Genomic DNA, 16,865 nt, shown 5'->3' on the forward strand with positions numbered 1-16,865 from the left:
ACATGTCTGTGTGCCTTCTTTCCACCCTACTCCTTTTTTGTGTCATAATGAGCTTATCGGTCTCTAACCATCTCAACCACTTTTCTACACTGATTCGCATCCTTCGGCCGACCTGGTGAGGTACTAGGTCTCATCCGCACCTGGACCACTTCCAAGGACGAGACGGATGAACCTTGCTGTAAACGATGGACGCGATAGCAGTGCTTCTGACATTGCAGAGTAATTCCCGAGGCGTTCCTTGACGCAGTACATCCGAAAGTACCTATCGAGTACAATGGTTGTACCCCGATGTCAAGGGCCCATTGTTGGTAGCAGGGGCCCTAGGCAACGTCTCCATAACGGATGGATCCTGTGTATTTCTCTAGTGTCGAGCAATGGAGTGTGCGGGCTGCTACAGGCCTGCGGCAACCCATTCAGCTATCACGCCCTCTTGCTGCAGCTAGCCTGGTAAAGCAATCGAATAGGCTGAATGGAGGGGTCAACAATACAAGTCAGCGCCCGCCCACCGCACCATCTGGACCTTAACTTCTTTGGCACAAGATTGCGTCTTCCGCTCAGATGGTATTCCCGCGCAAGGAACAAGAGGTCAGGGTCACATCGCATTCACCATGCAGACGCAATGAAGACAAGCGCTATTAGTCGCTCATTGGACGAGACCGGACGATCTGGGCATGAGAATCTGTGATCCTGACATCCTTCAATTGGTAACGCACCCTTGTGGCGACATGAAATTCTTCAACGGCCCAGTAACGCCGAACATGCTTGCGTGGATCGAGGGATTACTGTCGACCAGTTGGGGTTGGAATGTCTTCACCATTGTTGGTTCCGAGACTCGCGAACCTGCATGATAATGTATGTTGAGGTTGCAATGAACCGAGAACAGTTAGTGGGAATTCCTCTCCAGGGCCGGGATATTTTCGAGATGCAGGCTGTTATTTCCTCTCGTTTTCTTGGTTGTCGTCAGTTTGGTCTCCATATTTCCCTCCGTTAGCAGGAGCAGGGGCACTGGGCGCCCTGGTCGCTGAAGAAGAGCTGGCCCGGTCGACGTCGTGACGGAATGATGCTATCCTGCGGGGGTTGTCTGGGCATGGAGGGGGGATACGCTCCAGCAAACTCCCCATCCAACCCCTCCTTCCAGTCAGTCCCCTTGAATCGACGCGAGGGCGGGAAGATCGTGAGCCTGCCCATCCAGGCCTGCAACAGACAGAGTTTGCGGAGAGCAGATTGCTGACAGGCAGACGTGGCATGGCGCACAAGACTACAGGCGCGCGAGGCGGCCTGGATCGTGTGAGGTGCTTCCCCGGCGGATCTCGGTTGGGGGCATGAACGCTTGCGATGCAAGTTGATGTCAATTCTTCAGAAATGCAGCCGCAGACCCAAAGTTCAGAGGCAGAAGCCCAGCTCATTGCCTACTCATCATCTCGACACGTTTATATCCGCCCTTCCCATAGCGTATGAACAGGTTTAGTATTTCCAGAGTCTATAGCTTCTCACAAATGATGATTTGAGCACTAAGATGCCTGTCCTGCGGTACACGTCGGCGAGACGGGATAGACAGGCGACGCGAAGACAACGTTGGCCCACTCATCGACCCCACTGTCCTTTGGTTCTGATCGACCTCTATCTCCTGGGCGTGCGGAGGATCGTGACGAGGGTCAGGGCTAGGGTTTGCCAAAAGGGTTAGAGCTCAAGCTGGAGTGGGAGCCAAGGAATTGAAGTTCATGTGTGTATCCGTATAGGGATGGAAGTAGCGATGCTGAGAATGGCACTTAAAGCCGGCGAAATGATGGTGTGGATATGGCGTTCTTCTGAGAGGTCAAGGCTCGAGGTATGGTCAGGATGTGCTCGAGGTGAGTTAAGGTAAAGCAAGGTGTAGCGGGCTGGTTGACCAGGAAGAATCTGCTTGATATTTTGAAAGTGAACAAGCCAGATGCATGACACTGTAACCTCGTACATGTAGGGAAAGGCTCTTGGCTCGTCCACATCCAGACTCTTCCGAAATCAACGTCCAGCAACTTCCAAGGCACGGCGAAGCCGACATGATATCGTGAAATGTCGTTGGGCCAGGTGAGGTCATGGGGGCCATAGTCGTTCGAAGCCGACAAGAAGCGTTGACGGAGCCTCCACCGCGGCAAGGTGAATCCCCCAAAGTACCTCCAGATCTCAAAAAAGAGTCAAACACCGAGATCACTAGATATCCCGAACTGGCAGTGAGGGGTGGTATTGTAGTGTAAAGTATCGACGTATGCGCAGAAAGGCCAGGAGTGGCTAGTGTGTATGGGTAATCTGTGGGACGTTGATAGGAAAGACATCGTCGCTCACCCCACCCCCTCCCTCTGGAGTGATCCTAGTCTGCATGGATGGTGCAGACGCAGGTCCAAGAGGAAGAGGATAAGCGTGGCGGCGAGCAGGGATGGGTTGCATTGAGGAAACCATGTCTTCTTTCATCTCTTTCGCTCATCCAACGGAAGTCTGCACGAAGGAGAGACCTGCTGGTTGATATTCCTAAAAAGAGAAACAAAAGTGCGGCAGACACATGGAGACTGAGGGCGCGAAGATGACATGATGTGATGAAAGTTGACGGGGGAGTTTGTCGAGTGGAAAAGCTGAGATGTGATTGTCAGTGGAGAGCGATTGCGCGTTTCGACATCGTATTCACATAGAGGTGTGTTGAGTCTGCTGTTGCTTACTGCGGCAGCGCCTGACGCAATGAGACAGTTGAATTCGGTTCCTTTCGTAGGACGCATCTCCTCTTTTTTGCCCCCTCTTTCCCTCTCTTTTTGGGTGGTCGGTTGGTTGGTTTGCTCATTGGTAGTAACTAATGTTGCTATCTTAGGCAGGGGCAATTGTGGATGAGAAGGGACGGGAGAGAGACAGAGTTCCTTCTTCTCTAAAGAGGGGAAAAAAAAAAGATACCCAAGTAGCTCGTGGGGATACAGCGGCCGCCCGTGCGTTGAAGTCCTTCCCCACTGACAGTGCTATTCACACACTCCCAGGGGAAAGCACCACCTTGAGGGCACCTTTTCCTGCTCTTCTTCTCTCAGCCAAGAAGGAAAGAGCACCTCAGGCACGTCCGCATCACCACTGATTGACCACTGCTCTTTCCTTTTAGTGCGCGAGCTGGTGAAGGCCCTCTTTTGTTTTATTTTTATTTTTTCAAGATAATTTGAGGGCCCAGATCGCCACGGGCATCTTTGTTCCACCCCCAAAGTATACAATGATAGTCCTTGCGACCCTCGTCTGTTGCTTTTCGCCAGTACTTTGTGTTTGTATCTGTAAGACGACATTTTGGTCGCAACAGAGTCTGTCTATTCTGACATGTCAACGACCGTGCGTACAGACAGGGCGTGCATCCATCGACCAGGTTTTTCCATGCTACATGACCGCGGCAGCTTATCATCGCACGGCCTTTTCGCCATGCTCCTCTGAACACACACAAATGCAAAGAAACAGCTAACCAGCCCTCTTATCATTATTCTCAGTCGCCGCCAGCGCCGGTGCATTTTTACGCTATATTTTCCGTCGCGCTGTCGGCGCTTGTAGCCCGCCCATCATCGCATGTCTCCCCTTGCTCGGCGTTGCCCGCCGTCGCCCGTCCGTCCCTGGGCCAGGCCTGGGGTCTTTTTCAATGCCGCCATGTCCCAACGACAGTTTTGACGGGATCGGAGGCCATCTACCTCTATGCCATATTCCCGGGCATTTTCCTGCGGACTATTGATCGCCGTCATTACCCAATGCGTCTTGACTCATGCTGTCGCATTGGTTCATCCTCCCGTCAGCTGTGACTGGGGAATGTGGCACCACAGAGTTGGAGAAGTCGAACCAACAAGCCAACAAAAGAGCTCACTTGAGAAATCTCTGTTTTCAAGAATGGGTTTTCGCCAGCACCAACCTTAGTCATTCGTCACACTCAATTATGGTGGTATGTACAGGTTACCATTGGCTCAACGCCCACTCACTTCTCACTACATGGTGACGGACGGCTTAGACAACACTGGATGATCCAATACTCCCTCCATCAGCATGAATCAAGACGTTGCAGTCGTTTCTAGACCCCAATGCACAAAAGGCCTAGAATCTTTCCGACGCCTCAAAATCCATGTGCTTAACACGCCTTGCCTCTCAAACCCACTACGACTCAAATATCAAATTTTACATCCACGGCTGCCCTCTTCAACCCACTAAGCCCACACGCAATACGTTAGGCAGGCATCTGTTACGATCAGCTCTGTTTTCGTCACGTCGGCTTATTGGAGACTTAATCTTTGGACGTAGACAAACTGGAAACATGACATGGTACAGTGAGTTCTTTTGTCTTTTCCCCCCCACACTGCCATATTCGACCCCTTGTAGGTCTGGAAGATCAAGACATGCGTATCTATCTACTTGACTGTATCATGTCGTGCATCTCTCCATCTTACTGCCCCCATTTCGACGTACGATGTCTAGCATATACCACCCCTAGCCCCATATAAGAGGAGTCGAAAAAGACAGTTCCATAAAATCCTATCCAGTGCGAAACGCAATAAGATTGAGAACAGGCTCACCTATGTCATCAACAACCCTCTTTTCGTCCACCTGCAGCAACATCAGGGTCAGGGGTTCGAGTGGAAGGGAGGGGGAGGGGCAGCCAGGCCTGGTCGAGAGCATGGGAGTACAAGGTGGGCTGCTCGATAACGTAACCAAGGCCACCAGACGAGATCCCTAACCCATCGAGAAGGCTGTCAACCTAACCTTTTGACCTCAAAATTCGCCTTTGGGCGTTCTGATTGGGTGCCGGTGACCTAGGCATTTGATCTTACCCATCCACCCTTCACGGCTCGAAGCTGCACTCTTGGAGAACCAACGCCCGGTACTTCCTCGACATCCGGGCCTCTCTCGTCACACCCTGTAAGTCCAACGGCCATCCGCTCTCTCTCGGGTCTTTGAACGCCAATCTTCGGTCCGGAGACTCTCTACCTGCGGGGTTTTACGTATCTCGAAGCCATCACCTGCCTCAGTTCTACCCGTTGAGAGTGGAGACGTCAAAGTATCCGAGCCCGTTCTTTTTAGTTTGAAGAACTGTTGTCCTGATCGAGACAAGTTTCGAACCGTTGGATGAACTAGCAAGGATGGAGGGGTGAGATAATGGAGGGTGTGGGATCTCTTCCAAACTACCAGCCACGAAAAAAAAGAGCACACGCACACACGTCGTCGTTACCAAGCTAGTCAACCAGCCAGCCCAGATGTGAGACAAGAGGGGGACCGTATGTGCCACCAGCCACGAACAAACAGCCAAAAGTCAGAGAGAGGTAGGCACATGGACGTCCAAGAATTTCAAGAACACACCCACCACAGCACAACTTGGAACAAACACATGTACATAGTAGTTCTTTGCTCTCATACTCGCCCACAATATCATGTGGATGTGCAGGAGAAGAACCCCGGCCACGGCGGAGACATCAGGCAACATGCCTTCCTTCCTCCGTCCTCCTTTGAGCCTCGTGCCTCATCGGCTATCTGTCATCCACACCCATTCCCCTTCCCCTCCCCCTCAGTCCGAACCCCACCAAGGCTGGCGAGAGGACGTCATGTAAGACAGGAAGAGCCCCCCTCCCAACTCTCCACGCCCAGCGCCGTACCACCACCACCACACCCATCCACAGCAACGACAGTCTAAACGAGGCGCATGGGACATGGACACAGCCATCTACCGTCCAAAGAAGGTGACATCTCTCTCTCTTTCTCTCTCTCCCTCTCCCCTCCCCCTCCCCTTCTCCAGCCCAGCCGGAGAATTAGTGAGCTTTCGCATTCCTTGGCCCTGTTGTGTAACCTGTTTCAAGAACCTAAACTGTGTGCGTGGGAGGCCAGCCAGCAGCCAGATATCGCAGCTTGCTCGGGGCCGGTATTTGGCAGGCCCTGGTGGGGAGACATGGGAAACTCGGAAGACGCATTCCCAATGGAGGGATACGAGACGCCATCGTCTGCTGTGTAACGGCCCACGCGTGGTAGATGCTGCTGATGCTTGCTTGTTTCTTCTGGGAACCATCGCCCCCTTCCCGATCGGACTAGCAAGGCTGGCTGGTCGATCCCCCGGTTCATCAAAAAAAAAAATGCACAATGGCACCGTGCTTCTATTGGCCCAGCAGTCTGACCACTACATCTTGTCATTGCAAACCTCATTCATCACGATATTCATGAGGACGTTAGTCTTCACTTAGAAAGCTTTCTTTCTTCACAGTCTATGGAAAGCATTGCTTGAGGAGAAAATAATGAAGTAATGGGAGTAGTAATGAAAGACCAAACAGGTCTAATGCATCTTTCTCTCTCTCTCTGTCTTTCTGTCTCGCCTCCCTTTTTTGGTGCAATGGTTTAGAGAAAAATGCCACCGTTCTTTGGGTTTGCCTTTGTAAGAAAGAAAAGGAAAAACAAACAAGGAAAATGATAATAAAAAAAAGGTCAAACTGCCTGCCCGCCCGCCACGCGATGCCCTTCCCGCAACTCTTTTCGGGGTTGATGAAAACCTGAAAATGAACTGAAATAGAGAAAAGCGAAATCACAAAGGCCAACGACCCGTCCTTTCCTTTTTTGGTTTTGGCAACAAAAGAGTTAAATCCAGAGGCCAAAGTCGTCTCGATAAACAGATGACCAAACCGCCTTTCTTCTCCTCCATTCTTCCTGCTTCAATGATGCCCTGGATAATTAAGATCCGACACACACTGTTGCTGTCCTGTGCTTCCGTTTCCGTATGCTATTGACTGTACGTATCCATCGTAAAGGGAGGGAGGGAAAAAAAAAACAACCGAAAAAACTTTTTTCCCGCCTCAATATCCTTTTTGGTGGGTGATTTTGTTTTCCGTAAAAAAAAATGGGCTGCAAGAAAAGGCGATGATGTCGAAGACATAAAACTGACTTCGACCAAACAATTCCTCCCATTTCACTCCCTACAGACAAGTAGGGAGCGCACCCGGCCAGAGTCCCGTTTCACCTCTAGCAAATCCATTTGTCGCATTGTCATAATTCGTTAAGTTCTCATCGTATTTCCATTAGCCCGAAGGGTGCTCCAAGAGCGAGAAAGTGACGTGAGGCTTTATGCCCTTGGCAGGGTGAGTGTTCATCCTCACGGCCTGGGGTCTGCGGGGCTCGTCGGAGGAACGGTGCCAGTCGGAGACCTTCTCCGTCATCTGACGCTCGTGGCGGTAGCGCACGAGATCCTGGCCGCCGGGGGGCGTGGTCAAACTCATAGCGCGCTTGGGGCGGGGGGTCAGACGAATGTCGTCGTTGGTGTCACCATCGGCTCTGCTGCCCCAGGATGTCTGTTCACAAAGTGTTAGCTGGACCAGATACAGCAAGACTCATTGTGAACTAAAACCAACTTACCATCTTCAAAGTTGACAGCGCGTAGAGCTTGATGAATCCATGACCCCATCCGAAAATGATGGACACAGGCAAGAAAATGATGTCGCTCGGGTTGCGTCGGAAGAGACCCATGAGCTTGATGACTTTGGTGAAGCCAAACACGAAGATGATCTGAGCCCACAGAGCTTGCTTGCGGCTGTCAATATCCCACTCAGCAGTACCCTTCCATAGTGCAAAGATGATGAGGGGGTCGAAGAGGAAAGCCAGGGACGTGAAGGTCGCAATGTGGAGCGCATAGGTGCACCATGGCTGCTGACTATTTTTCTCATTGGTTAGCATTCTGTGTGCGAACTAGCAAAGTGCAGTAGCGCGGCACGGGCTTGACTTGGGTAGGGATGAAAATCCAAGGGTCATGCGAAGAGGGGAATGGAAGGGAAAGAAAAAATAAAAATGATGAGGACTCACGTAAGAACATATTTTTCCTTGACGAGGCTGGTCCAGTTGCTGCGCCAGTTGCTGCGAGCCCACCGGGAGCACTGGTAGAGGAACTTGGTGCTGTTCTCAAGGGTAGTCTCCAGCTCGCACTCGCGCTCGTATTGAATCCAAGTCTTCCACTGGTGGCTGACGAGCCAGCGAGTGACAAAGTTGTCGTCGTCGGCGTTGAGAATGTACTTGCCCCACTTCTCGGTCTTGAAGCCCTCAAGAAAGTCGTGGCTAGAGAGAATTTCGGACCGGTAGGCACCGGTTCTGCCAGACATGCAAGAGGTACCTCCATCGATGTTGTGGGTAGCGGAGATCTCAAAGTTGCGTCGCTCAATGTAAGCTGCTCCCAGCCAGTTGAAGATGCGGGTGGACCACGGACCATCCCAGACGCGCTTAACTCTCTGGCAAGTACCGACACCACCGATCTTGGGGTCTTCGAAGGGAGCCAGAATCCAAGGCATGAGGGTGGAGGGCCAGGTTACGTCGTCATCGGCCATGATGGTGATCTTGGTGGTGACCTTGGGCAGGGCTTCACAGACCTGCAGACGCTTGTTCGCGATTGGGGTAGAGTAGACCTGGACATTGGGGTGAGGAAGGCTGTGGGCAAGCTTCTCCAGCGCAGCGTGCTTCTCTACAGTAGTAACAAGCATCAGGGCATGAGGTTTGCAGGCCAAGATACTGAGAAGAGAAGGGCGCAGTTCCTCAAAGACATTGTGAATAGTTGGGATGATGACGGTAACATCGTCTGCGGTGAAGGTTGGCTTGCTGGGGATAGGCTTGGATTTGTATGCCCAGTGGCTGACGCAGTGGACAAGAAGGCGAACGTAGCGATGAAGCCTGTAAAGTACGTCAGATTGTAAACTCTTAGCAGAGTGAACGTGAAACGCCAAAGTGAGATTGCTCACAAAGAAAGCGGTTCACAGAAGGGCTGACTTACCACAAGGCGATGAAAACATACATCCAGGCGTTAGGGGACCAGCCGAAGCCGAGATTCGGCAGGAAGAGATCCATGACGGAAGCCATGGTGATGTTTTCAGTTGTTATTTCGCAGCGTGCGTGAAAGTGCCGAGTTGTTGTACGAGGGTAGGATCGTAGGCGGGAACAGACGTGACCGCAGTGTGAAGTTGCGGGCGAAGGTTGTGGTGAAGAGGTGGGAAGCAGAGTTTGTGTGGCGTGCCTTCTGGGCTGAGAAAATCAAGTGGGATCTCGGGGTGTGGCGGTTGCTATTGCCGTTGTTGATAAACGTGCCTTTCTTCTCGAAAGGTCGTTGTGGTGAATTCCGAATTGGGCAGTGACTCGTGGTTGTTCCTGCCGCCTGATGGTGCGTAGGTCTTTACAAAGGTGAAGTGTGTGGTAGGGGAGTGGCAACCCAAATCTTTCAGCAGCGTCGAGAGAGAGACGGTACCAAAAAGGGAATTAGAAGGGGAGTTTGGGTAGATTTCCCAAAGTGAAACTGTTACCGGCAAGGTATTACGCTCGTAGGCCAACAGTGATGGATGGGTGGATGGATTGATTGGATAATCAAGATTTCCGAGTAAGATCGTGGTCTCCTCAAGCTGCGAAGCTCCCAAGCCTCTCTTTCTCAGTCTATCTCCAAGTCTCTTCTTCCTTTCAGTCTAGAAGGACCCAAGCGATCGAGATAACAGATCGGACTGTCAGAGCGTCTTGTCTGCGTCCGTCCGAGTAGGTGGTATCAATGAGTGACACGGGCAAGAGGGGAAGAGGACCAACACCCAAGCCGCGAGTATGGGATGCTGGAGGAGGGTCGAGGAGGGGTCAAACTGAGGTATTATACAGAGATGAAAGATGACAATGGAAACTCAAACCATTGCGCGGACCAATTGGTCTTTTTAAAAACAACAATGACCCAAGGGAAGAAGTGATAATGAGGTTGTCCAAGGTGAGTAGACCTGGGGCGAGGGACAAGGATATATAGCCAGATGTGGTGGGCTGCCAGACCATGCATGGGTTGTTTAAGAGATGCGCCAATGCATTGAGATGGTTGTGGTCCTCCATCCAAACAAGGTAACAAAGTACTGGCTAGGTATGGGATGGATGTGTCTAATGTAATGCAATGGATGTACGAAGTGCGTGTTGTCTAAGATTATGGTGCTGGAAGGCAAGACGACGGGTCTTGAAGGTACCTCGTCTAGACTGCCACATCCTCGACTTTCGACTTTCTTAGCTACACCACACTTGAGCTGCATCACGTTCATTCATGTAAGGGTATTGGGGAGGGGGAGGGGAGAGAGGGAGGGGAGGGGCGTGGTCGGCGGTTGTATCGGGGGTGGGAAGGGGGGGCGTGTGTGCCAGTTGCAGAAATAAAAAAGAGGCGAAGAGGCGTTGAATCGACGTCTCCTCTACGCAGACCCCAGCAAGGATTCCTAGGGTACGATGGCGGTACTTGCGCGTACTTGGAGGGGAAGAGCCCACCCGCGCGATGTAAGTATCTTTCTCTTACGCTACCCTCCCACCTCATGCTCTGCCTACCTGCTTGCCTGCCTTCCCAGCCTGCATCTGCTGGTGGTGCTGGTTGTGTGCTGCTGCCGCTACTGCGCCTGCTGCCTCTTGTCTCCAACATAGGCTGGATTGAAGACCGGCCAAGCTTGGGCTGGGGCTCTTGGGGGTGTGGATGGAGTCCAGAGGCTGTTGATTTTTTTTGTGGCTCCGTGTTGGGACGACGCTTCTTTAGCAAGCCCTCAGAGGCGCTGGCATTGGCAGGTTTCGTTCCTATCGACGCATCGTATCAGCCTGGCATCAGCACTTGCAAACAGTAGCGCTGCGATAAGTTCTCGCGTTGCAGGCATCGTTTTTTTTTTCTCCCTTTCCCCTCGCCTTGTCGACCTCATCACTAAGTAAGTCCTTGCTTCCACGGCGCGCCATCGACCCAGACGAAATTCGAATTGAAGCAAACAGGTTTGGGGGCCGTATGGTGCCCTGCCCTGCTCTTCCTAATTGTTGTCCCTTGTCACTTCTTAGCTTCGGATATGGAGTCAACCACGGACCATGACCGTCCTGGACCCCTCAAACCTCGACCCTAGGTTGGCACGTCACGAAACAACAGCTGTAAGCAGTCAGAGGCGGCTGGAGCTGCTGGTCCCTGTCGCCTCCTCTCTTTCCCTCTCTCTTCTCCTCCTCTCTTGTTGGCCCCGTTGCACTATGGATAGCGACTGGGGAAACGCGAATCACAAAGCGGGGGCGATCTGGTGGGGAGGGGAGCGAAACCACCGCGGCCTGTGGAGGCTACGGGTACAGAGGGGATGGCCTGAAGAGTCAAGAGGGGGGAGTGAGGATGAAGAGGCGACAACAGACGAGAACAGGTTAGTACTCTTTTTTTTCGGATGGACAATTGTTGCCAAAACCTAGTGTAGCGCGCGAATAACGCCATACCCTGCGCGCCAGGGAGGGTCCTTTTGCTCATGGTTGGTGTCTGTTCTCCAGTCTCCATGGTTGAGCGGCTAGTTGATGTGGAAAATGGCAGCAGGGCGAGATTTGGAGATCCACTGCTCGGGTGGGCAGATTCCATCATTCGTGTGAGTACGACTGGCCATCTGCACATCCAGAGACAAAGGTGGAGAGCAGACGCCTGGAGGAGCTGGTGACAAGGACCAGGAGCAGAGCCTTGCCGTCGATGGTTTCGAAGGTACCTGTCCTAAGTAATACGGATACAGGACTTGACCTGACGGGTTGCAGCAACGGATGGACAAAAGACAAGGGCCAGGCCAAGATAGGCTAGGCAAGGACAAATCAATGGCTCAGTAAGTCGCGAAAGAACAAGAGCAAAATAGAGCGGCCGGACGTGGACCACGGAACGAGATGAGAGAATAGATGAAATTTCGGCAGTAGCAGCCTATTCCTGCCATTCAACCTAGCCTGGTAAGTAACAGCGGCGTTAGCAGTATTGGTAACAACGACAATGGTGGTAGTGGTAGTAGTAGTAGCAGCAGCAGCAGCAGTAGCAAGCTACAGACAAGGGAAGAGGGAAAAAGAGTCTGGCAGTGAGTAGTACCTTAGCCGCAGGCTTGCAAAACCGGGAGGGGTAAAATCCTGAAAAATTGGAGAAGCAGGAACCTTCACGCAGTAGTCACTAGGCATGTAAGGTAAGGTAGGCTTGCGCGCACTGACGGGACCCTGGCCAGGAAATGGCCTGGGCCGCTGTAGAGGTCCCCAGTTTTTGCATCTGACAAACGAACGTACGGCGTGGAGTCAAATCGAGCGGACGAACAAGCATTTGCGCTGCTTATTATGGATACTCGTCTCTTGTCTGGCCCGTTATCAAGCAGAAACCAGGCCAGACTGGGAAAAGCATGCTGCCGCAGGTAGCGGAGCGGAGGCACGCCAGACTGCCCTGCTACGACTTGCGCTTCTCTTCTGTGCTGGGGGTCTGCCTGTATCTGTATTCGTCAAATGGCATCCGTACCCGTACCAACCGACTCATCTTTCGGACCTGCAGTTGCCTCAACTAATCGATCCTCCGTGACTATCGGGTCATTTTGTGCCTTTCTTGTCTCCCTTCCATTCTGTCTGTCATGGGCTTGTCCGTTACTACCGCTCCGTAGGGTTGTCGAGCGAGGGCGAAAGCATCCGCGGAGGGTGTGAATGTCGGCGTGCGTGAATGCGCTAATGATGGGTAACGTGAGGTGTGCTTGACTGCTGCTGTTGAGAGCAACACAATATAATGCAAGCCGGGGCTGGATGGGCATTGTTGCTCAGACGATTCTGATATCTGATGAAGGTTGCAGACAGAGCAGTGACAGACGCAGCGTTATTGCTTTGCACTCGCATTCTTCAGTCTGACCTGCCATATTGCGACGACAGGACCGACAGGGTTGATGTTCCATGATGCTTCTGATCCTTGCCGTCCTTGGCCGGGGCGGATGCTGTTTTCGCGATGATAACGGGCCCGGGGTTAGCATTTGCAAAAAGGCGCGAATATTTCCCGTAGCCTGTAGATCACCACCATCCCCAAGGTTGATTGACTTTGGCCAAACGTTTGGCCAGGCAAGCGAAGAGCCACCAAATACCCCATGTTGTGTTGTCCTGCCGAGAGAGGGTTGTGGCGCGGCAGTGGAGATTTGACAGCTCTGTCTCCATCAATCAACAGGCCCGTTGTATCCTGTCTCATTTCTGCTGGCCAGCGAACTACTAGGAGGCCATCTCACCTGGAAGTCCGGACCAAATGCACAGAGAAAAGGTCGCGTCCGCACGCACTCCTTTTACGTGTGCCGGCCGAATGCGCGTGCGAAGTGCAGCGTAGCTATAAGCTGGAGACGAATAAACGTGCGCTCGCGCTTTTGCTTCATTCAATTCGTGTGAGTGCGGAAGAGCCACGACAGGAGGTAGTACGTGCCGCTGCACTTGGCTTGTGCCGGCCGCTATCTCGGGGTCCCCCTCATTCAACTGACCACCACATCCAACTGGTATCTCCTGCAAGCTGCAAGCCATGAAGCCATCAATCTGATAGAAAATAAAAAGGAGGGTGAAAAAAAGGCATGCGAATTGTCTGCATTTTGCGTGAGACACTGATCAGTCCATCACACCCACGTTTAGACCTGACATCAGAAAGCACTTGCATGGTGTATGTGGGAGATGGCAAGGATGAGGGGTGATGGATAGATTAGGTGTGGTGTGCAACCACAACCTGGGGGCATCTTCTTTGGCCATGATCTCGATTAAAAACACGAGCAGAGGAGGACAAGACGAAGCCTTGCCGTATGAGGACGGAGAGACGTCGTGCCATTTCCTAGATGAGTTATGTATCCGTAATAGAATGCTGGAGGGGATCGGGAAGTCGTCTTAGGAAAGTCAGGCATTGTGGAGGATCTAAGTGGACGATGGGATGGGACGAGACAAGAGCGTTGTATTTGGAGCTAGAGCACTAAGGCTAAGGCGAAGGCGAAAGCCGGCTGGGGGCTATGGTTGGGTGGCAGCCGGATCGGCCATTCGGCAACGGCTGCCAAAGTCGGACGGACATTTTAACTCTGCTCATCCGTCACAAATGCCATTTCTTCTCTTTGATGTATTCCAGGTTTGTCTAGTATGGAAATGCGGCCATCTGGCCCATTAGGCGGGCTTCGATTAAGCCTAGCTGGAAGGAGAGTCGATCACAAGTCTCGGGACACGGCCACGGAGCGACGGAGAGACATTCCTTGGAGACGGGCGGGAAGACGGAATAACGTGATGGGTGTGATGAATGCGAGCATTAGCATATCTCGAGCTGCATAGACGAGTGAGCTCTTGCCTAAGTCTCTCGAAAGAATTGGCCGTGACTGGTTCATAGTGGTTGATGGAGCGGGTTAACGAATGTCTCGGACCAAATTAGTTGGGGAGAAGCTTGCCTTAGCGTCCCAGCGAAGAGTGATTAGAGGGCGACGAGTGCGCCTTGAACGTCGATGCCGCTGAATATGACGAAATGTGAGGTGAAGCGGGTGCAGGTTGACCCAGCAAAAAAAAAAAAAAACGGCATCTAAGAGAAAAGGCTGGCCCAGCTTGGCATCGACCTTGCCCAGTGGACGACAGTGTAGGACTCAGCTATGCCGTTACCAGTAAACCCACAATGCAGAGAAAAGTACGGCACGGACATGCCATGCCATGTACCCCCGAGGTTGAAGGGAGGTATCCGACTGTTGGTCCTTGTTTTTTTTTTTTCTTTTTTCTTTCCCGTCTCTGATCTCTAGCCAGCCCGACAAGCTGGATGTCTTGGTGCATGAAAATTCCAGATCTCAAAGATACCGAAGACAACGGCTGCAAGGCTCAAGGGTTACGATAAGGTGTGGACAGGTATTAGATGGTTCCTGCCTTTACGGCCGAAATCGAAAATACATACCCCAGGACGCCTGGCCGAGATAAGGCAGATAGATAGATAGATACCCAGACAAGGAAGTCGAATGCACAAATCCCCCTCCCGTTCCTGTCTCACTCCCCACCCCCAAAAGCCCATTGACGTTGGGACGGAAGGGACGTTCATGAAAAAAGAAGAAAAAGAAAAGGAAGAAGGTACTGTCTGCAGCCTCCTACTTCCTTCCGACTTGGTACTTAGTACCTGCACCAGGAGACGCATACAAAGACTTTCCGGGTCGTGTTGCCTGCTGCCAAATTAAACACACACATGTAACGTTCTGCGAGTGCCCACAAAATGTTTGATGCAAATCTTGTAGACACAGATTTCTTCAACATGTGCCGTCACTTCTCTCAACGACAAACTAGGTACTCCGTATCGCAAAAGAGCACTTCGAGAAAGCTAAGAGGTAAGGCGTGTTTGGCATCAGACCGCAAAAACACAAAGCCCTACGATTCCTCACGTTTCTCCCAGGTTCTGCTCCCCCCTCATCACCTCCGTCGTCCGGAATGCCTCTTCACCTCCCATGTCCTTCTTGACTTCGATCGTACAATCATCGGCCACAACGTGTTAATCCCTTCCGACGTCCATTTCGAGATGCTCCTCCATACGGTCTTGCCAGCCGCCTTTCACTTGGCACCTTGCCCTGTTTTCACCCTCGCAGCTTAATTGCCCCAGCATTCGGCCGTTGTTGCAATTTCCAGATCTTACTGCCCTGCCTCGGCGCCCCTTCCCGTACGCAATGGAACTCGACGGCCGCATGCACCGTTCGGCAACATGGGCGTTGAAATGAGCCACACCCCCGGAAGTCCCATTCACTACTGGCGAGCCCGGTCCTCATTGAAGAGATGCTTGTCGCTCAATTTGCGTACCTAGCTACGGAGAATATGGATATTGCGACTGTACCGTGCTTACACGCTGGCGCCTGTGCAACAACGCATGCATCGATAGTCTATGGAGTCCTCGGGCAATCCTCGCGAAGAGAGAAGAAAGACCTTACAAGTCTCTTCACCCACGCTGCATGGATTTCTTCTAATGTTCGACCATGCTGCTATTATGCTGTTCGACTGCCTCGTGTGTGGGATGACCGACTGCCGACGAGGGCGCGTGGGAGCAACGTCCCTTGCCTTGCCCACCATAGCTACCTCGAATGCTACGTCTTCTGGCTCTCACCACCAAGCAACGTAGAATAAGTGCATAGTTCGATGCATCTGACTCCATTGGGAATCCCTAAAGTCCACATCACAGCATACTAGATCATCAGCGCAGCGAAGCTCGACTTTAGTTTGATATTGTAAAGTGGGCCGCCGTGGGCATGCCGCACGCACCGGTACCGTATTAGCCCACCTCATCGCCGCCGACTGCACTCCGTTATTCACTGCTTCTGATTCCGTCCACGGCCTTTTAACCGATGACCGAGTCAATTGGTGCCCAATTTCAGCTTCTGCGCGGTTATGGCGCGTTTGGATTCTCAACATATGCCAGTCACAGGCATATACCATCTTTACCTGTAGCTTTCGACAAATGCCAGAAGCAATAGGCCGGTCCAGCTAAAGAAGCCATATCTTCCCATCACCTTCTGTTATAAATTACACGGCTTAGGGCGGTCCGCAACTCCCAAAGGCGGCTGATCCAACGCCATCAACCTCGTTTCACCGCTGAGGTGTCTTGACGGAGTTGCCCTCGCTGATATTTTTGTTGTGTTTAAAACATGCCAAATCTATTTTTCACAAGTACATAATTCGACCTTGATGCATGAAGCCTGGTCTCGAATGCCTTGAGCACGGCACGATTTGACACGAAATGCACGTCAAGTAAACAACTCGGAGCTCAATGGCTACATCGAGTCATGGTCCCATTTTGTGAGGGCTGGCAACCTGCGATTCCGGCTCATTGCGGGACCTGCTCCTCGCCAACACTCCGCCAACACTCCCGCAAATCGTACGCCTCAAGGCCGAGCCGACGTGAGCGGGCCCCCCTGTCGTAAAGACATCTGTCCTAAGATCATTTTGTAAGAGAGGTACCTACATACGTATATGCCTTCAGCCCCTCTTCAATTGCCTGCTTGCCCAGCCTCTGTCTCTCCACGCGACGGTCAGGCTCTTTTTCTGCAACAGGACATACTCCGGCGTCACTCAAGACCCAGTGTGATATTATTTGACTTCTGTTAGGTCAGTTACGGCAACAAGTACTAATCCCTTCGATA

At 52.1% G+C, this 16,865-nt stretch overlaps 1 protein-coding gene across 1 annotated transcript; it reads right to left on the bottom strand.

Annotated features, from left to right (window-relative positions):
- Positions 1–7,025: 7,025 nt before the first annotated feature.
- CTRU02_209984 (polysaccharide synthase) lies at positions 7,026–8,844 on the bottom strand (the record flags this gene model as incomplete). Its single annotated transcript, XM_036720802.1, has 4 exons — positions 7,026–7,295; positions 7,360–7,654; positions 7,804–8,658; positions 8,759–8,844. The coding sequence occupies 4 exons, from the start codon at positions 8,842–8,844 to the stop codon at positions 7,026–7,028; spliced, it is 1,506 nt and encodes a 501-aa protein (XP_036587642.1).
- Between the last annotated feature and the right edge of the window lie 8,021 nt (positions 8,845–16,865).

The sequence above is a fragment of the Colletotrichum truncatum genome, assembly GCF_014235925.2.
Source record: "Colletotrichum truncatum strain CMES1059 chromosome Unknown Contig_0006, whole genome shotgun sequence".
NCBI classification, from domain to species: domain Eukaryota; kingdom Fungi; phylum Ascomycota; class Sordariomycetes; order Glomerellales; family Glomerellaceae; genus Colletotrichum; species Colletotrichum truncatum.